The sequence below is a fragment of the Corella eumyota genome, chromosome 3 (assembly GCF_963082875.1).
Source record: "Corella eumyota chromosome 3, kaCorEumy4.1, whole genome shotgun sequence".
Taxonomy (NCBI): domain Eukaryota; kingdom Metazoa; phylum Chordata; class Ascidiacea; order Phlebobranchia; family Corellidae; genus Corella; species Corella eumyota.
Genome location: NC_137492.1, coordinates 19,101,369 through 19,122,438, shown reverse-complemented (window position 1 = coordinate 19,122,438; position 21,070 = coordinate 19,101,369). Strand labels below are relative to the sequence as shown.

The 21,070-nt window shown below is 33.3% G+C and overlaps 3 protein-coding genes across 3 annotated transcripts; 1 reads left to right on the top strand and 2 right to left on the bottom strand.

Moving 5' to 3' along the window:
• The first annotated feature begins 327 nt into the window (after positions 1-327).
• On the top strand, positions 328-2,440 carry LOC145745555 (leucine-rich repeat and WD repeat-containing protein 1-like). The gene has a single exon (XM_082563669.1). It carries the CDS (start codon positions 335-337, stop codon positions 2,303-2,305), a length of 1,971 nt encoding a protein of 656 aa, XP_082419795.1. The 5' UTR covers positions 328-334; the 3' UTR covers positions 2,306-2,440.
• A 2,248-nt stretch (positions 2,441-4,688) lies between these two features.
• Positions 4,689-12,659, bottom strand: LOC145745283 (uncharacterized). The gene is made up of 5 exons (XM_082563314.1): positions 12,509-12,659; positions 11,774-11,822; positions 8,452-8,620; positions 7,566-7,672; positions 4,689-6,089 (listed from the first exon to the last, which is right to left on the bottom strand). Exons 1-5 carry the CDS (start codon positions 12,556-12,558, stop codon positions 5,223-5,225), a joined length of 1,242 nt encoding a protein of 413 aa, XP_082419440.1. The 5' UTR covers positions 12,559-12,659; the 3' UTR covers positions 4,689-5,222.
• A 4,236-nt stretch (positions 12,660-16,895) lies between these two features.
• On the bottom strand, positions 16,896-20,664 carry LOC145746015 (uncharacterized). Its single transcript, XM_082564194.1, has 3 exons — positions 20,578-20,664; positions 17,557-20,478; positions 16,896-17,267 (listed from the first exon to the last, which is right to left on the bottom strand). Exons 1-3 carry the CDS (start codon positions 20,662-20,664, stop codon positions 16,986-16,988), a joined length of 3,291 nt encoding a protein of 1,096 aa, XP_082420320.1. The 3' UTR covers positions 16,896-16,985.
• Positions 20,665-21,070: the final 406 nt, after the last annotated feature.

Genomic DNA, 21,070 nt, shown 5'->3' with positions numbered 1-21,070 from the left:
CCATAACCTTTACTCGCTTCTTTTACCACGTGCTCTTTGTTATTGTTTATATCGACAGACCGACGCTTATAATAATATAGTTCAGATACATAGTAACTGTTGCAAATAGCTTCCTTTTTGTAAAAAAAGACGAATGCGAAGCCTATTTATTAAGGTTTTTGAATTCTAAAGTAAGACGCTAACAGAAAAACTTTTCGTTGACTTCAAAAATCGACTAGCAGACTAGATTATTAATTCTTAAAAATTGCTATATGACAAAATAAGCTTTTTTTAAGCAACTTACAAATTGATAATAGCAAATTAATTTTAACAGATATCAGTAATAAAGTAAAAAATGGTTTTAACAATTGATCATCCTTCGTGGAAAGGAAGTTTGGATGAAGAGTTTATTCTAACAATAACAGGTGTAAGCGATTTATCTAAAGTCGAAGATCTACAACTATGTGATATTGGACTTCATGATACTGACCTTTATCCTGCTGTGTTTAACAAGATGACGTCACTTGTTGAACTAAATTTAAGTGAAAATAACCTTACCCGAATTCCGTCAGAAATTTCACTCAAAAAGCTGCAGTACTTGGACATTAGTAAGAACTGTGTCGAAAATGTGGAATGGCTGGCTGAGTTTCCAAACTTAATTGACTTGGATATTTTTGAAAACAACTCATTGACCATTGACGACAAATACAAGTTAATGTTTTTGTTGGAGAAACTGCAATTCCTGGATGGGAAGAGAATTCAGGGGAGAGAAAAAATTGGTGAAGAGTTCACGAAGCCTTTGTTGGTGCGTATGGAAAAATTATGGAATTCTCAATTTAAAAATTCAAATGAGGAAAATGTACTAGCAAATTTCACGAAAAGTGCTCAAGAACAAATACATTTTGGCCCAAATTCGCTGAAAGGATACAGGTTATGGAGAATAAGTAGTCTTGCAGAAAAAATCGTCAAAATAAAACAGGAAAATTTGTCACACAATTTATCAGCAAATTTGTCCGAACAGGAAGATTGTATTGTAAACTCTCCTAAGAAAAGGAAATTATCAGAAATGATGGAAAAGTCATCAACATTAATTGAATGTGATTATAAACCTAGCGCTTTTTTACAGTGCCACAGTAAATCAGAGGGCCAAAAGGACTTCACGACACAAGTTTGGTGTTGTGTGTTTGAACCTAATGTTAACGACACAACAAAAACTACAAACAATGCTGCCACATGTGGCGGGGAAATAGTGTGTGTAGTAGATTGCGACACAAACAAAGTTAACTTACGATTTCATCAACCTAATGAGGAATTCTACACAGTGGCATGGACGACTGTGAATATAAACGACAAACCGTCAAATATTCTTGTGGCAGCTGGGTGTTTAGGATTCGTGCATCTTATTCACCCAACTCAAGTAATCTGCTATGGAAGAATCAAAGCACATTCCACTGCTATACAAACCATGAAGTTTGCGCCCAGTTCACCTTCCCACCTGCTTTCTGCTGACAAGAGCGGACACATTTATCTAATTGACATTGGCATGGTAACTCCTCCTGATTATGCTTTTACTTGGAAGAAATTGGCAATTTTCGAAAGCATGGATGCTGCACCTTTAAAGCTTCTTGTTGTTGATTGCAAATATTTGTTGTGTGCAACTGAGTTTGGTTTGTTTTGTTGGAAAGTGGATTTCGAAAACGAATTTAAAATTGTGAATAAGAAAAAGGAAAAGGGTCATAAACAAGTACGTCTTCAATGCGAAATTGAATTCCCTGAATTGACACAAAAAGAACCGATTGTTGATTCATTGGAGCTGCTAACAGATGACATTATTGCCACCAAGTGTGCTCAAGAGGGTGTTATCTTCTTATGGAAGTTTTCAAATGTTTCAGATAGTATAACAAAAATTAAAAAAATTGGGCAAAAAAGTAAAGTTATTGCCCCACTGTTGGCAGAATTAAAATGGTCTATCACAAAGCAGTGTTATATTAATATAGCAACATGTTCAGCACAATCAACATTAATTGCTGGCGATGAAGATGGCAAAGTCTGGGTTTACAACCTTGACAGTTTACTTAAAACCAAAAAAGCAAAACCCTACCAAAAAATGACAAAAACTCACGAGGATTCAATCTACTGCCCCCTGCAGGTGACAATGCCGACCAGTATTATTCCGTTTCCTAAATGTCTTGGCCAAAATGGTTTGGAGTTGGAGGAATTAAAAGATGGTGTCATCTACAACGATCTGGCTTGTAGTAGTAACATGAACTATATTGTGGTTGCTACTAACAACAACATTGTTGCAATTTTTAAAAACAAAAACTAGTGGACTAAAGACTTTAGATTTGTAAATTTTTATATACATTTCACAATTTTAGTTTTTTTTTCACAATTTTTTAGGTTTTTAGCTTTTCATTTCAAAATTTTTTAGGTTTTTAGCAATTGTATTTTGCTTTATTTCTTACCGTTTTTAGTGTTATATAATGCAGCTAGAGGACAACTGTGCTTTTTTATGTTTATTTTGTTTATGTTTTTACAATTGTGGCCAATAGGTTTTAGTTTTTCATGTAGGTTTTATAATGTTTAATAAATTTCTTTCAATTTTTTCAAGACATGTTTGTACAAGTAGTTAGGCATTGTATTGTGCAAGGAGAAATATCAAGTTTTTGAAACTCTGTAGCAAATCTTTCTGCCCAACATAGTAAGGTTAGTAAGTAGCATTTTTATTGAATTATTTAAAGTAATGAGACATTGTAAACTTAATCAGTTTCTGAGTGTAAGAAAATGTTAAATTATTCAGTTGTGGTACTTTAAATTGCGGCCGTTAGATGTCGTAAAAGACCAGGAAATTATTTTTAACACGGGTATTTGATTTAAAATAGAAGACTAAACAATCAGATAAGATTAATTTTTTTAAACAGATAAAAAATGTGTTAATTGTTACATATATTATACTATTTTAATATATTTAATTAAGTAGTTTTGTATTTAAAATGTAAAAGTTTTTTTTATTTGTTAATCAATGGGACTTTACATTTTTTTAAATATTTACACATATTTAAAAATCGTTACCACGTCATGTTGGAATTTCTATTAAAAAATTGATTTGCAATTACTATCGTTAAGTAATATTGATCATATTTAATCGTGGTCTTTTCTCCAATAATAATTCTGTCATGATTACTTTCTAAACATTGAAACAAATGTCACAAGATAATAATATTCGTAAAGGTTCGGCCCCGCGCGTAGGAGTGCTTCGGCCTACCAATCAAACAAAACTACAAAAATGTAATCGACTGACTATGCTGTCTATTAAACGAAATTATTTGTTTTTCGATGGTATGTGTAGCGAATGTAAACGCTACGGCGTCTTTGGTAAGAAAACTCGGCCCCTCAACGCCCAGAGGTTTATTCAACTCGACATCAACTGACTATCTGCCCGCCCCGTGCCCAAACTGATGTAAAAATAACTAAGCGCTGTCAGGTAAGATGATGGTAATTGACGAGCAAATATTATGCGAAGGATCAGACGAACATCGACTGGTAATAGACGATTTACACTTACCATTCGCTCTCTATTATTTGCTTTAGCGATTTCAAATTAGATTAATAAAGAGGGGAAATCACGCTTTTTAAATAATAACCGACGTGTCAGTGTCTTATGGACACAATGACAAGACGCCGTAGCTAATTATAGAATAAGTAACAACGTAATTTATTCCACCTAACTGTACTTTTTTTCGTTTTTTTACATGGTGAAACGGTATTAACCGTTTATTTTTGAATATAATTTGATCTTTGTTTTTTGCAATCAACATAAAAATGCAAAAATGATGTATTATACATACATTATATCATCACCGGTTTTACTAAGAAATCTTCTATTTACAATAATATTCTAACAATTTTTTAACATCGCCTAAGCCTACCCGGAAACTTTATGTTTTGTACATGCAAAAGTATGTTTACCCAGTTGTCGTGCGTTCATATTAACCAAACGATTTCTTGCTGCACTGTTAGCAGCTCTCAGCTTTAGGGCATGTTTAGTTTTCGTGTATTTGTAGCTTATTATAATATTTTCTAACCTTATTAACATTTTGGAAACAAACCAAAAATGCTCTTTCGGTATTGACTCGTTTAATTGTAATTTCAAAAGGGAATCTGTTTGGAAATTATTATGAAAACGTAAATTCGATTTACGTTGACATTTTCCGGGATTTTGACATTAAAATTTTAATCAATATTAGAGAATAACAAAAGGTGTTACGTGCGAATCAAAAATTAGGCTAGAAATTAAAATAGCCCACCTTCTATTGGTATGTATTGTTTATTACACAGACGCAATATGACGGTTGTATTTCGCTTGCCAGCCACGCAAAGGCGACAATCTTTTAAAATGTAATAATAGCACAACTCTATAATAAACGAGGCGAGGCTTTCTATTTAGGAATTTCGCTGTTGTGTTAATCGCATTGTACAGCTTCACGCAATCAAATTATTTGGATTATTTTCGGGGTTTGGGGTAAGATGATGAAATTGTGCTTTGTTTTCATTTTCTGTTGGAGACATTTTTGAAATTTTGCCTAGTTCTTGTTATTTATTGATTTTAAGCAAATTTTTATTCGGCAAACTGTCTATTTATTTATTAACCTTTCTATATATACTTTCTGTTAAATAATCCAACTTTTTGATTTTGATTTTTTTATTAATTTAAAAAAGTGAAAGGAACATATAAATAGGTTAAAAAAAAGGGGAAACTGTATTAAAAAAGATAAAATAGCCGACATTGTAAAGCAATCTTTTCACCTTGGTCTGTTATCGTTTTTATTTACTTTCAAATAAGGACGGATTTTATTTTGAAAAACACACCACATCTTTGACGAAATTAGAAAGAAAAATATTGGGAATTTAAATTTGTTTATCTTTAATTAACGAAGCAAATTCGGCAAAAACTTTGCCTTGTCATAACTTTTGGTCCAAATTAACTTTGTTTTTAAAAGATTTTAAGAGCTGCAATTGCAAAACAACTATAACCAATAAAAACTGAAAAGTGCAAAAATCGCCAGTTCGTAAATCAACCCAAAAATAATAAAATAAAGGCATAAAAAAATAAAAACAAAAATACAGTATCTGACGTAAAAGTTATTGCACATAATTAAGATAAGATTCCCAAACTTGATCCATCTTTGTGGATGCCCTACATCCTTGTTACGTAACAATAAAAACTGGTTTTCCAGATTGGATCATCTTGAAGGTGCGATAGTTCTCTTAGCCCGCGAAGTTTTCACATTTCGATGTCTTTTCTGCCCCTTTTTATGCGTTTTTTTATTCTTAAACCGTCTACGTTTACGATTTTTGCGCGTCTTTGTAGTATATGTAGTACTAGGTATTGTAAAACTGTTCGTTTGATCTAATAACGGGTTAGGGGTAATAGACGTAATTTGGTTATAAAAACTGTTTTTACTAGTTGGAACAAAGTCAATGTCAATTACGCTTTTAACTGTTGATGACGCAATTTTATGTTTTTTATGATGTTTTCTTCCTTTTCTATTTTTCCGTTTCTTCGATTTATTCTTTTTTGGCCTTCGTCGCTTTGTAGATTTAACAGAGGTGCTCTCTGACGTAGGTGGGGCTGTTTTAGGGGCTTCGATTAAATCTTCGTAGTCCAAATGCTCAGTATATTTCTTGTACATACTTTTTCTGATATCCATTTCCCGTTGGTAAGCAGGTGGAAGTGTTTTTGCATCAAATATGTCTTCAAATCCCGGTGTTGGCGGGGAATCGCTTAACATACTTCGAGTCGCATATCGAAGAATTCGCTTTTGCGACAAATATTTTTTAAATTTATTGTTCACCAATTCCTGGTAGCGAGAATCTTGGATACTGGGTACAGTCGGGGTAACCAGGTGACCATTAGTTATAGGACGCTTTAGAAACATTGTGTCGGGTTGTCCTGGCGTCGACTTGGGTCCTCGTTTTGGTTTTCCGTTTTTGTTGATTGAAATCTTCCAGTTGGGGTGAAGGAAATGTGAAAAGGAATCGTAGTAATTTTCTTCCAACTTTTCGGTAAAATGACAGAGTTCTTTATGCTTCAGATATCCTCTCCGTTTCTACAAAAAAAGTATTTTAAAATTAATAAAAAATAGTAGAAATATTTTAGAAAAATGATATTTTAAAAATAAAAAAGATAGATTTTGTTATAAAAGCCCAGACTTTGATTTCAATTATTTGTACAAAATATTGAAATTGTTTTTCTATTGTTGACACATTAGTCACACCTGAATCACACCTTTAAACTATAAAGTTACCTCTGCGCTTATATTACACTCTAGCCAGTCAATCACACCCGAATATTTCAAAGTCACACCAGACGTTTATTAACATAAAAGAAAAGCTTTGTTGTTGATTCACTTATTTAAACTATGACCTAGAATGTAGGTTTTTATTTTGAAACGCCGGGCTGTAATGTTAGTTAGCGACGGGGGTGCAGACTTGGCAAAAACAACTCGTACCGGTCCGCGGATGGAACAAATTTTAGAATGATTTTAAGGAAGTGGGCAAACTAAACTTTAAGAAACATAACGAGCTGTTTCCTTTTTATGTTAGCACCATGCTGACGCGGCATTTTAACCAACTCTGTACTTTGTTTTAGCTAAATAACAAACGTGTGCATTTTGCCCTACTTTTTAAATACCCTTTTACTTTAATATGGCCCTGGTATTTTGTTAACCCTGGATTTACCGGCCCCCTTTTAACGTTCCCACGATATACCCCGATCGAATTGCCCCCCATTCTTGTTCTTATTTTATATGTGGAGTCTACTCAGTAATAATTAGATCTACTGTCGGGCAAAAAGTGCTTCGAGTGGGCCCCGCTTTCAGGCCTAAATCACCGACCATGAAATTGCCTTGTTCGGGTACTTAAACGTAATAAAAATCACTTTATTTTAAGAAAACGACACGAGGCAATAAAATGCATGAGAGGGACCGCGGTCCACCGCTTAATATAGCTCCCAAATTAAATGATGTTGAAATAAAGTTGACATATGTATGCCACCCAAAATTATATAGACCCAATTTTGTTTCCGTTGCGTTTTAATACCAAGCAGCCAGCACACGCTATGCGGTAGTAACATGTGTTTTTTTATGTTAAAAACATCAATTATTTTTAAGTACCGACCCACACACATTCGGGTTTCAATTTACAACAATTACGTCACCAACGACCTGAATACGTCATCAATTTGATTTCGTCGTGATTTTGTTTAAGTTAAAAATGAGACGATTTCGGTTGATTAAAAATTCTGGGAAATATTACGCAAACATTTTCAACTCGCCGACCTTCAAAGGTTTTTAACTGGAGAATGTAAATTGGCCATTATATTGTGCCTGACCTGCACCCGAAACAATTTCGCGATCTTATCTGAAATTACGGCCGCTTTTTTTTCAATGGTAAAAGTTGTTGTTTTTAAGAAAAAAATTCGACAGCAATTTTATAATATTTTTGCCTATACTCTAGAAGAGTGTTGGTAACATTTTTGCGTAAATCAATCAACAAATTATTGTCTTAAGTCGGATTATATTTACCTTAGCAAGTAATTTTCCTTTTTTGCTCATGCAGAGATACCTTTTGCTTTCCTCGCCATAAATAATTATCCCACCTCCGAATGAAACAGAGAAGAAAGCCATCTTCGCTGTAAATAAACAATGTTTTATCATTACATGCCCGCTATTTACAATTAACAGTAAAATCGGCACGATTTAGGCTGCGTTCTGCCCGCGATGTGTATGGAATTAGCGTGTACATGCAGCCGCTTATAACCTAATGCGGTATATAAACACTCTAAAAATACCGTTTCTTTTTAGAGAACAAAAATGATTATACCGTATAAAGTCAACCAGGTTTAATTAAAGGCTTATCTATGCATCTAACCAACGAAAATTTCTAAGCTTGTAAAATGAGATTAATACATGTATTAAGTTAATGCATTGGTAATTCAATCACTTACAATGGCGTAAAGACGGATATACAGTACATTCAAATGAAGCCAACAAGCACCGTATTTAGATTTACAATAAAAACAATTTTAAAGCAATTTACTGAAGAGTGCGCGTGAGGTTGGAAACGTTTTTCCACAGTCGAGTGCCTGTAAATAATCGTGACAAAATAAAGCTATAAAAGCAAACAAACTAGACTCTTAAACTTGCTAGTTAAATTTAAATTGACAAGTCACTTTTGCTGCGGATTAATTTTAACTTCCGGGCCCTGCAAACAACATGTTAGACTTAACATGATTGATTGTTAGTTAGTCAGTACGACAAGTCATATACAAACTAATGCAAAAAAATACGGAAAATTTCATGACGCATTCTGCGATTGTACTTCTAAATCATTGCGCAACTATGCCAACGATAACAGAGAGTGTTTTTGTTTTTGTAAATTATCCAATCTCGGAATGAAAACAACGCTTACCCCATTTGCTTCCTTGTGGTGCGTTAGCATCGATTTTTCTGCCTCGTATTTGCAGCATTTGACTTGTTACTTTGGAATAGATTTCGTTATATCGCTTCGTGTTGCCGGCAAAGTTGCCGTGGTGTTGCATCTGACTTTTAACATGCTCGCTAAGGTTCTTTGTACTCAACTGAAAAATAAAAAATTAAATTTATTTAAAAATAATGATAAATGATCATTGTTTAAGTCAGTCCGTAGCCTACCCTACAATCGAAACTGCAATTGTCGTAATATGTTGGATTCTTAACTAATATTTGGCGGCGATATTTAGTAGTATTATTTATGTTTGGGGCCTTTAAATTTGACATACATTTATCTATATATACATCTATGTATCTCCTACTAAACTTCATTATATACAGATTGGATAAAATATCTTAAAAATGATTTTGGTCACGACTGTAACACAAAACGACGTGGAGTTATATTGTTGTTTTAGGTGAGTGGCCTTTGGTTAACTGGACACTTGTACAATTCAATGCAAAAGGAATACAGGTGTGAAAATATTAGCTATTCGCTATGTCTAGTCACGTTAATAATTACTTGAAAGAGATTCAAGGTTTTTAATACTACGTTCACTGCATTCTCTTGATGAGCATTTTGTAATGTCTTGGAATTGTAACAAGATCGTTCCATTACGAGTTAAGGATTATATGAAGATCGCTCTCCCATGGAGCTCTCAAGTAATTCGACACCAGGGCAAAAACAATTAAACTTACACAGATTGGAAAAATCTGGCTTCGTATTTTAACCCATGTTTGTTATCCTATACTTGCAGGTTAATATTATTATCTTACTTTTTAAACAAATATTTTACTTTTGTGAAGTACCAGTTGCGTAAATACCTGATATCATTTTGTAGACAAACTTGGCTATTTGCATATTATGTTACCCACTTGTTGTGTATATGTTTGTACTAAGAACACGAGTCTTGGTTTTATTTAAAACCAAGCAAAATTGGCAGAAAATTAAGATCAAACATCGAAAATTGTCTGTGATGAATGCATAATTTCGGAAATCCTCCCTTACATTGATAGGATTTAATGAACCCCAAAGATTAAACAACTGTTAAGCATGGATTTTAAGTTAAAGCAAACAAATAGTTGAGCGTCTAGTGCATGATGAACACGATCTGGCTGACTGGGCGAAGATTGTATCAATCTAATGTTTTTAAATCCAATGAACCCAACGTAACGCGGATTAGGCCAAGGAAGAATGCCGGCAAAACAACACAGGTTTAATTTAAGCCGGTTAAGATATATCAACAAGGGATAATTAATAGGGCTAAAAAGTAACCCAAAAATGTGGTTAAAAGATACCTACATAAAACTAAAAAATTATATAATGGTTGTATTCTGTATTCAGGCGATGATTAATAGCTTTTAGACAAAGTTTAAAATGAACGGGAATCTGTCTCGAATTATCAAATTTTGGGAGGATTAAAAAACAACTTTTATCTATTTCAAAAAGTGAGCAAAAAATCTGATTCTTTATCACATTATCAGCATGTAAACATATCATTCAAATAATATTGCGTAATGTTATCGCGTACTTGAGTATAAAGAGTTGTAAAACTCAGGGGGTTAAGCGTTATCTTGAACTGTCCGCACTACGCGCGATCAACGTTAACTTGTCAGCGGATTTGCCTTGAAATGCGAATATTTTGTCTGTGCAGTTAAGATATAATTCAACCACCTGCCTACCATGAGGAGGGAATTAATTCAACATATAGTCATATACAGGAGCAGACTGATTGACGATTGAAATTACGTGACAACGAAATCAAGCAACATCTGCACGGCAGACTTGGACATAATTGGAGATTACAAATATTTGGGCCCAAATTGACGCAAAAAAACTAAAAATATCCAAGTTTTATTGACAAAATTTTTACCTAATATTGGTCCGTTTGTTCGCTAAAAAATCCTTGTTTTGACATTAAGAATTACTTCTTTTGAATGTGTGCCTTTGTTTTAAATTGTAAGTCTGTAGAACACTGTTGCTCTCAGACACATTTTGAAATCATGCAAAGTTAGCCAACGGGCTTTAATTTAATGACGAATCTCGTTTGCAATTATGGCACCGCTCCTCAATTGGGGTAATTTCATTATTTTGTTTTCATAATTTTAACCACTTGATCGCGGTTCAGGCTTTTAACATGACACACCGCACCGACAATGTCGTTTTCCATTTAAGAAAATCGTTTAATAAACTACACAGAAGATGACTGTTGACTATTAAGCGGCCCTGTTTCATCATGATCAATTCTTGTGGGGCAATTTCAAGATGAAATCGCAACAACATGCCAGATATATTTTAGGCACTTTTTTGCGGCGGTTACTATTTTTGTTTCTGATAATCATAACCGAAATGCCTTGATCCGTTCACCACAAACTCGTATCAAACGAAAACGAGCAATTTCGGGCCAACGAATGCTGGATAATTTAAAGTTAAATGGATTTCTTTCCTGTTGTATCTTGTTCTACATCAGTACCACAGCAAACTTCTTAGGACGTTGGTATTATTATTGTCTGTGCAGGAAACGTGACAGAATTGCAAGTCTACGTGATCTTTCATGTTTTTAACGGTTTTTAAGTATGCCAGTTCAGAAGATTTAGGAAATTGTGATACGTTATTAAATACCACTTAAAACGTATAAACAAAATCACAAAATAATACGTCATGATAGAAATATGTGGCCCCCAATTTCCGTATTTTTCTAACATTTATTTGACTTTTAAACACAAACATTTACGCGCAGTTAATTCAAACTTTTCTTTGAAAGCGCAATCTTATCATACTTACATTATTAAGTGTGCGCAAACACTCACGTAAGGTGTTTTACAAAACCATAAAATAACCGTGTTTAACATATATTTAATGACAATTTGAATCTGACAGATGCCACTTTTTATCTCCCATAGAAGACTCGCAGTTGAAAACATATATTTAGGGGGTGATAACGGGTAATCGAATCATCGGTTTTTATGTTGTTTATTTTTGTAAAAAACATAAGTGAATGCCATTGTAAAGCTATGTAATCTTGGGAAATGTATGAGGCAATTTATTTTGCATTTAGTACACACTAAACTCGCAAAGAATTTGCCCTATGAGAACCAATTTGTAATTTAATTACCAATTTGTAATTTAATTTTCAAAAACGGTTTTTATTCGTTTTATTTGAAAGTTTTTAGTTAATAAAGTTGTTCGTTTATAGAAGTTGTGTGTTCAGACAAAACAGAATGTTTAAAATAACATTAAATATTCGTAAACATTAACTTACCGTTGCTGCGACGTGGATAAAATATAAGAAAACCCAAAACGCCAAATATCTAAAATAAAAAAATAAAGTTGTTAAAATTAATAAAAAGTTATTTAAAAAAAAGTTAGGGTTTCAAGATTTGGCGTTAGATTCGTGAAAAACTATTTAGGTATTTTACGGAATCTCTATTTTGGTCGACTATTTATACGCAATTATTTAAAGCATTACCCGCGCCTGGGTAAGAAGGCATAAGAATTTATTTAGAAACGGCGGTGGGTTTTTGTTTACGGGATAAGTTCTATTTTTTATTATATCGTTACACCCCGAAAAATCAGGTTTTTCAATAAAGGATTTTGAGCTTCCGTAGCTCGCTTATGCACAAATACAATGCCACCTTTACAGCCTTAGAGGCCTGCACGCGACACATATATGTAGCCTTTACTTTTGTGTTTTTCATGGCAAAGCTCATATCAATACGCCGGGAAATCCGAGCGGGGTGGGGTTCCATTTATCACCTCAAATCTGTTACTATTTCAAGTCCTTATTTACGTTTTGGATAGCTGTTTTATTTACATTAGCAACTAACACTGTATACAGGACCAGCGCTTGCGTTAATCTATGCGGTTCAGTGAATTTAGAAGTTTTATTTACCAAATATTTCAAATCTGTTTTGACAAACGAGATTTCAAGATTGCAGAAGATATTTAAAAACAAATTAAATATTTAATAAAACATTTTTCATTAAATAAAACTTACGATTTTTTATAAGAAATGTAGTTTCCAAAATGTCTTTTACACAGATTCATGTTTTTCTGTTTGCATTTAATCAAATAAATCCAATTTAATTTTCTTAGCTCGAATTTAGAATCGTCTTTTTTTATTTAAATTCCGTTAAAATTTTAGCCAGTTATTTCTAAACATAAAACCAATTAAAAAATAATAAAATAACCTAAAAAACAGCAAACTTTAAAAAAATATGTATAATTCAAACTACTTTTTTAGACTGAATATTTTTTAAATTTTTCTGTCCTTCATCGCAACTTTTTTGCGGGAATTCGAATGATTTTTTCCCGCAAACGTAGCGAGATTTTGCTCTGTTCTGGACGCGTTTTTTTCGCTGTTCGCCTGGCGATATAAAGACTCAATTCACACGTGTAGATATGGGTGCGATATATATTTAAGCAGAGCGCACTACATTCTCATGTTTGATATACGTAATATGTAAATAATAAAACCAACTGAACGGTGCTCAAAATACTATAAGAATATAAACTCGATAAAAAAACACTGTTTAAAATTTTTTGTTTATCAAATTGATTATTTATTTGCTAAAATTATTATTTTAATAAAATTTTGTTAAATTATTGCCACAAAATAATTTTAAAAACAAAACAATGAATATTTAAACATTGCGCAAGTTACGTATTTCTTTATTTATAAATTGTTATAACTTCACTTGTATGTAGAGTTAATTTTTGTAATAAATCGCATTTTACAATTGGCGACAGAAAATAATTTTATAAAATTAAAACTTAAGTTATTTTTTGCCATTAATGCGCATTTATTTTTATTGTAGTTTAAATATATTAACTTACATAAAAAAATAAAAAAAAACTTTTTATTTTTAGTCGAACTTTTAACAAAAAAGTTAATTGTTCGCTTTTAATTATGGTTGAGTCGGAAAAAGTTATTTTTAAAACGGTAAAAACAGTTTAATTACTGTTAAAAGTTGGCAACTTAGCTGTTAAAATGATCAACCCAACGAAGCCTTACTAATGATATTTAATTTAATTATTTATTTCCGCAAGGGCTTAGGTTTTAATACTAACCACTGACACCAAGCGGTCGATAAATTAAGAAAATTAAAAATATTTAAAGGATATTTATCGTATTCAGTTAGACATTGTATAATATTTTAAGACAATATTTTTCACTATCAATTTTGGGTTATATTATAATATAATAATATCTGTTTGTGTTTTAAATGAAATTATCGAATAAACTGAACTTTTTAAAACATATTCTGAAATAAAAAAAAATATAAATGGCCGACCTTGTTCCAAAGAAGTCGCTCCTACTTGAAACGAACGAAAAAAAATCGCACGAAAGCAAATTTGTGTGAAGCTAACTTCTTAAACGCTCTTACCCTAATTCTTAATTATAAGTCTTCTTGTATTATATTATTTCAATTATTTCAAAGGCTCTTTAAGTCTGTTTTTTTTGTACAACACCGTTTAAAATGTAGTTTACCAATTTGCGTAATGCGAAATCATTAAACTGATATATCTACCCACAAAACCTTTAATGCGTAATTATCTAAGTTAAAAACAGTAATATTGTGTCAAAAACATCTCTATATTGACATTTTTCTATAAATAATTTTTATCCAAAATGCTTTTTTTTTAACCTGATTTGACAAAGTTAATTAATTTAAAAATAACCTTTCTTTACTATAAGCTTAAAAATCCCTGTAAATATCTAGAAGTATTGAAATAAATATAAAAAATCAACAAAAAACTCAACGATTTAAGCATCATACTATTCCTGGAACTGATAACAATTTAATTTTGTCTTTGTTGAAACTCGATCTCTTATTTACCAAATTTTAAACCACTTTGACTTCGACTATTTTAGTTTTTCGATTTAATCTACACTGCCCGTGCAAACGAGATGTTACTTCGGAATAAAAGCTCATTGATGGGCCAGACGTACTTGAAAACTCCAACGAAATACTTGGGATTGCCGACTCGCGTTTTTGAAAACTTTGCTCACATCTTTTTATCGCTTGAACAATACGCGTGGAGGTAAACTAACTAACAAACAATGTTAGAATGTCTCTTACGTAAAATAGCAGGGGTGTCCCAAGTTGGCTGAGTCTTTTGTTTTAGTTGCCCGGATGAAGAAACAATGAAATTACAAATGCCGACGCGGACTGACGTTAGGCAAAAATTAAACAACAACTAATAGTGATTTAAATATAATATACACAACATACAGAATAAAACTTTACCACCACTTTCGAAATTTTAGTTGGACGATATTACTTTACAAAATACTTTTAGTTATAATTCCGAAATTAATAAGGTGATGACGCTGTTGCAACTGTTCTGGTGTAATATTTGTATCCCAACACTGGAATGCTGTAGAGGGCAAAGGTCATTTTTTATTCCCACTAATGACAATGGAAAGGGGTATTGGGACATCTGTCAGACATAATGACAAAACACCTTAATTAAAAGGCAATATACGAGCAAATTCATATAATAGTTAGCGAGGACTAAGTTAATATCTAGGTATTTTAACTTTAAACTTATATTTTGTATTATTTTAAAGGCTAAAAATAACTTGGATGTTGTTTTGTTGGCATTAAAAATAGATTTTGTTCGTGACCTTTTGTTGTACTCGAAAATATTTAACATTCCGCATGTTTGTACAAATCAACAAATCCACGCCCTATACACAATTAAATAAAGGTATCTGTTGTAACCCTACACCGGTAGTAGACAACATTGCTAACACGTTTAGGAGATTACTTCAAAAGAAAGGGCTTCCCCTTTAAGATATTGCGTACGCAGCCTTTATACCAATCAGGTCATACGAATCTACATAATTTATTTTGGTTTTTTAAAGTTTTGTGATATTAATAAGACTATAACGAATAGGCATTGTGCCTCGTTTTTTCCTAGATTTGATTATCAAAACTGTTTTGTCTAAAACCGATACTTTCACATGTTGATTTAAAACTAGTTTTTATTTATTTTTTGGCCAAATTTCGCCACAATCCTCCGACAAAATATCGCGTAAAACTGGGTCACTTAACGAACCTCGAAAAAGATTAGGTTTGCGAAGTAGTAATAGTAACTTAGAAGTGTACATTAACAAAAACGTGAAAGTATTTTCGCGCCCCAGCCCTAATTATCCACTAACATCGACAGCAGTGGGCTTTCCACATTGTTCTAACACAAAGGCTGGATTCAGAAGAGGCAAACGGTATTGTTGGTGAAGTAGTTATTGTAAAATCGCGTCAGAACGATTTTGTTCCGAAGTAAGAACCGTAGATCAATAGGCCAAAGTTTGCGGACTCATTTTTGGGGGTCAATTATTAAAAATGAGCTAATGCAACTTCTTGTATATCAAAAAAACGTTTCTAAGTGACATCCTGACACCCTGTTCTTGTTGAAAAGCTAGGGTGCGCTGTTGAGGATTGGTAATACGCTAGTGAATCAGTTTGTTAAAGACTACGAGCCGAAAAGTTTCAGGTTCGAGCCGCACCATTGCCACACTATTCGCCCTTAAGCCCTGCGTACGGATAGCTCAAACACGTCACATTACCACACTCCTACCCAATAAAAATCACCTAAAGATGATATGGAAAAAAAAATTTAGTAAAGGGTAAATTATTTTATAAATCTATTTTTGTTTTTTGTTTCTTGGAATTAAAACCCAAAGTTAGTGGCAATTCATTAACATTGGCAATACCCACAAGCAAACTCGGCGGCCGATTTCCACGAAATCCTGTCTAGAGCATTTGATGTAAGTTTGCTTAGGAATTAGCGAGCACTTGATAATCACAAAAAGAAAACCGCGACATCAAGCAACGGAACATAACGAGTGCCAATGCCCATCAATTGCACTTACTTAACAATGCTGGGGTGAGGATAGGACTCCGATTGACGTCACGCGATGAGGGAAGTACAATGTATAAAGAGGGCTTTACTTACAATGTAGAAAGGGGACTAAGGGCTCTTATCATTAGCGACAATGATGCCCTTAGTAGGTCGACATTAATAAGCTATTATATTGGTAAAAAGAAAAAATGTAAATTATCTGAAAGGACATAGGGATTATGGCTTAAGGGTTAACACTGATGTTAGGATAAACGTTTGCTAAATACACCATCTGTTTATGTTTCTGCGTCACATGTAAATCGAAGTGGACTTCAAATTTGCTTAAGATTCAAGAATTGCAACACTCTGTTTCCTTGGAGCAATTTATTTCAAATTTTAACAAACTTTTTTATAAAAGAAAAACATTATTCATTTGTCAAATATATTTAATTTAGTTAGCACTTTTGTATAAAGTAATAAATAACTTATATAAATACACCTTTCGATGGCATTTAGCCTATGCCATTTTCACACACTAAACTTTAAAAAAAATACTTTAAACCAAGTTATTTAAAAGTAAAAAAATAAATTATCTATTTGTTTTTATTTTCTCCCTGTGTTTATTTTTAATCATCAAAATAGGGGCATTCTACTGCTGGATGATAAGCAGTTCGTTCGTCCTCCATAGCACATCGAATACAACAATGTTTATAAGAACAACGCGGCCCTTGCCGGCAATATCCTGACTTGTTCCATGATTTACAAAGCATTGTAGAAGTTGTAACGTGCTCACATTGTTGGCTACCATCTCTGTATAAAGATCTTGCCATGTTTAAACCACATGAAGATGATGGCCTGTACTCCTTGGAGGCAACTCTTGACGTGTTCTTTCGACGATACGGTCGTTCCTAAAAAATTAAATATTCTTATGTTTGTTATATTATATACAAAGGTTAACCATTTACATTAAAACTTTTTTATTCAACTCCACTTATACAAATTTAAGCCATTATTTACTTTTTGTTTATCCATATTACGTTCAGGTGATAGGTTTTTTGAATTTCATTGAGAATAGGACGTGTTTTTAAGCTATTTGTAAACGCCGGGCTCAATGGCAAATGGTGTGGCATTAGTTCGACTTAAACCCGAAAACTTTAGGCCTCGATTCCATTAATTAAGTATTTAACTTAAACATACCTCTATATCATCTTGTTGTGGTAGCAGCATATCGTCCACCATCACCACTAAAATCTTTTTAACAGCAGCTTCTTTACGAGACATGCTCCAGTCGCTGTAAAATATTCGCTCAAATTTATCCAAAGCTTCGTCGTAAAAACGGAGCATTTCTTTCCAGGTGAAAGCTGGCATTAATTTATGGATTTCATCAAGGACATCACAACGAAAATTTCGCTCTCGTTTACTCACATTTGGGTTTCTTAAATCTCTGGTAAACTGAACCATAAAATTGTCATAGGAATCAGAAGTGTTTTGCTTATCATCGTATGTATTTTGATCATATATGTTGCCACGGTTGCTTCTTCGTTCATGGTCATAGAACCCCAACCGCGAATCTTCTCTTTCTTTATTCAAAAATCTTCCCCCACTGTTGGATGTTTGACTTTTTCTCCGTCGTTCTCCTTTATATGAATATGGACTCTCGTCCTCACTGTCACTTTGGTAATAATCATCTCTAGCTCTGATATGATCACGTGGTCCCTGGAGCTGATCGCACCGCTGATCAAGGTCGTCAATCCAATTGCGCAGTTCATGACTTTGTGATGAGTATTTGGGAAGTGGTTGGGGGTCAGTTTGTGTTATGGGAAGTCTCTGTATTTGTGGTCGAAACCTAGGCGGTCTTAAGTTGTAATTTTCATGCTGGGAGAATTCGAATGGTGGTCTATTAATTGGTCGTCGAATTGGGTTTGTTTCTAAAGGAGCATTTGCAAAATAACGAGGCCTGGATGGTGGATGTTGTGAATTAAATGGCGGACGCTGCATGTAATTAGGCGGATTCTGTGGATAATTTTGCATTGGGTTAAACATAGATTGGTAATTTTGTGGATAGTGAGAGATATCCGGATAATTCGGTCTGGGACCTGATGTAATTGGCGGATAACGCGGACGCGGTTCATAAAACCCTCTTGGTTGTTGGAGCCTGTGATCGTAGGATGGGTTAAATTGCCTGTTACCGATATATCCTTCTGGGATGTTTGGTCTAAAATTAAACTGCTGCATTGGATTTCCATAAAGACTCATTTCTTGTGGATTTAAAATTGGAGCACGTGGAAAATGCGGATTAATAAGTTGTTGGTTTGGATTTTGTGGATAACTTTGTGTTTCTGGACCTGACGGATAATTGCCTGCTGTGTTTCTTTGTTTCGTTGCTTCAATATATTTTCTTTGGTCTACAGCCTCCCTCTGCTGACCTTGTTGGTTAGTTATCTGTTTAAACTGAACCGACTTTCTTTGTTGATTAGGCCTAAAGGATTGTGATGATTTTTGTCTTACTTTAATTGGCTCTTCCGAATCTGTAGAAGAGTCAGATTCGAATCCAGTGTCGACAGTATCCTTAAGATTATCTTCCTCCGACAAGTCAGGCGACGAAGAAGGTGAATCAGAGTAGTCCTCCGAATCATACCTATCAAGATCATCTTCTTTTGCGTTGGATACAATCTTTGAATTGTGTGTTCTAGTATTCTTGCTGTCCTTGGAGGAAAATATAGCACGTTTTCCCTTACTGAAATACTTAGTTAAATTCGTGATAGATATTGAAAACTCATGTTTGCGTTTCTCGTTAGGGGTTTCTGATTCTGTGCTACTTGGTTCACTTGGGACTGCGTTATCTGATGATTCACTGTTAACTGAACTCTGCTTGGAATATGCGGGAGACGTGGGGTTATTTTTGATAACAACAATTGGCTCTAGACTTTGATTTATTTTGGTCACATTTTGCTTTAGATTTTGATTTAGTTTGGTATTGTTAGGATTATGATTCGGAACAAATATTTCAGAAGGTTTTTGAAAACTTTGATTTTGTAAACAAGTTTCCTTTACTTTGGTCTTTGCATTCTCATTTTTGCTTAACGGCAAATTGGAATCTGTTATTTCAGGTTTTGTTTCTTTAGGTGTTTTAGGGGCAATATTTTCAACTAGCTTGGGTTCTTTTATTGAATTGGTTTCCATACCTACATCACTTTTTTTGGTATTGTTTTCGTTACCTAAGTTTAAATCACCATGCTGTAAATCACTTTTAATATTTCCAAGCTGATAGGCATACACTTTTGCCATGTTTGTAGGGACCACTTGACAGAAATCTGTTGTAATCATATTTTCGTCATCACTTTCAGACATTGAATCGCTTTCATCAAGTTCCCAAACACTTTCAATATCATCTGGGGGCAGGCTCTGAAGGTCGATGTGATTAATGTTGTCGTATTTGACAAGATCGCATGATTCAATGACGTCACTGTCGTCTAGTTCAATCTCACACCCATCTCGAGTGGTTGCGTTGCTAAGATTTTCAATGTCACCAACTTGGCAATAATTTGATGTTAAACCCTCAAAGCTAAAAGGGTCAATGTCTTGTTTAACATTATCTGGTATGTTGTAATCCAACGAATTAGGAGTGAAATCTTTACTGCAAACATTTTCATTTTTTACCGGATATTGCAGTTTATTTTGAACACATGTATTACAATTTTCAAAGTTCATACTATTTAATTGGTTGCTAACTTTCTCAACCGTAGTATCATCGATCGCTTTACCTTTTAAGTTTATATCATTCCTATCTGTCTTTTGTATTAAAGTGTCTTCGTGATTTTGAGAAACTATATATACAAGTTCATTTAATAGATCGGAGCATTCGTTTGATATGTTTAATAAATCGATTGATTTGTTAAAGTCTGTTGTATCTGTATGAACATTTTCTTGAAAGTTATCATCTAATACTTCCAACAAATCAAGCATAAGTTTAACAACCTCATATTCAACAAATTCCCCGATATCGTTTTCTAAATTATTTTCTATTCTCGTAGTATTTTCCTCGTCCATGTTCATGTTGTTATTATTACTCCAGTGTTTATCCAGATAATAGTTTGGAGATACAAAGAATTTTGAACTCTAAAAATAAATATCAAAAATGAATGATTTGTATTTAAGCCAATTTAAAGCGATATTATACACAATTTATTTAAACTCCGTTAAGGATAGTATACTTACATTGTTAATATTTTTTATTTCGTTTAATGAATCTTTGGAAAAGATATCATTAACTAAAAAGTCATTGATATTACTGTTTACATCCATTTCGTAACATTATCTAAAAAAACATTTTGTTTCGTTTAGAAAATAATTTTTATGAGGTGTACTTTGTAAGCTATAGGTATAGAGTTACTAATAACTAGCTCGCTACAAAAAAATACAGATAGTCTTTTTATTAGGAATCAAATTTAAGCGTCAGATTAAATAGTTTATTTTAATATAACCGGTACCTAACCGACCACCTTGCTCAAGGGCGAAACGTCTTCGCTGCTTTTTTATTTTTATACAATTAGATTATCGGAAATTTTGGTATAGGTTGAACAAAAAAATATTTATTTCTGATTAATAAACTCTTTTTCTTAGTATTTTTAACCGATTCAACTGTAGCCTTCGCCACTTCATTTCTAATATAATTTTAAGTATATGCAAATGGTATAAATGTTTAACGAAC

What these genes read in the sequence shown, in the direction of transcription:
- LOC145745555 (XM_082563669.1), top strand. Translation starts at nt 335, where the DNA reads ATGGTTTTAACAATTGATCATCCTTCGTGGAAAGGAAGTTTGGATGAA.
- LOC145745283 (XM_082563314.1), bottom strand. Translation starts at nt 12,558, where the DNA reads ATGAATCTGTGTAAAAGACATTTTGGAAACTACATTTCTTATAAAAAA. An exon ending in TTATCCACGTCGCAGCAACG is followed by an intron (nt 8,621 to 11,773) that starts GTAAGTTAATGT and finishes TTTATTTTTCAG; the next exon opens with TTGAGTACAAAGAACCTTAG. An exon ending in AAGGAAAATTACTTGCTAAG is followed by an intron (nt 6,090 to 7,565) that starts GTAAATATAATC and finishes CTTTTTTTGTAG; the next exon opens with AAACGGAGAGGATATCTGAA.
- LOC145746015 (XM_082564194.1), bottom strand. Translation starts at nt 20,664, where the DNA reads ATGGATGTAAACAGTAATATCAATGACTTTTTAGTTAATGATATCTTT. An exon ending in AAATAAAAAATATTAACAAT is followed by an intron (nt 20,479 to 20,577) that starts GTAAGTATACTA and finishes ATTTATTTTTAG; the next exon opens with AGTTCAAAATTCTTTGTATC. An exon ending in CACAACAAGATGATATAGAG is followed by an intron (nt 17,268 to 17,556) that starts GTATGTTTAAGT and finishes TTAATTTTTTAG; the next exon opens with GAACGACCGTATCGTCGAAA.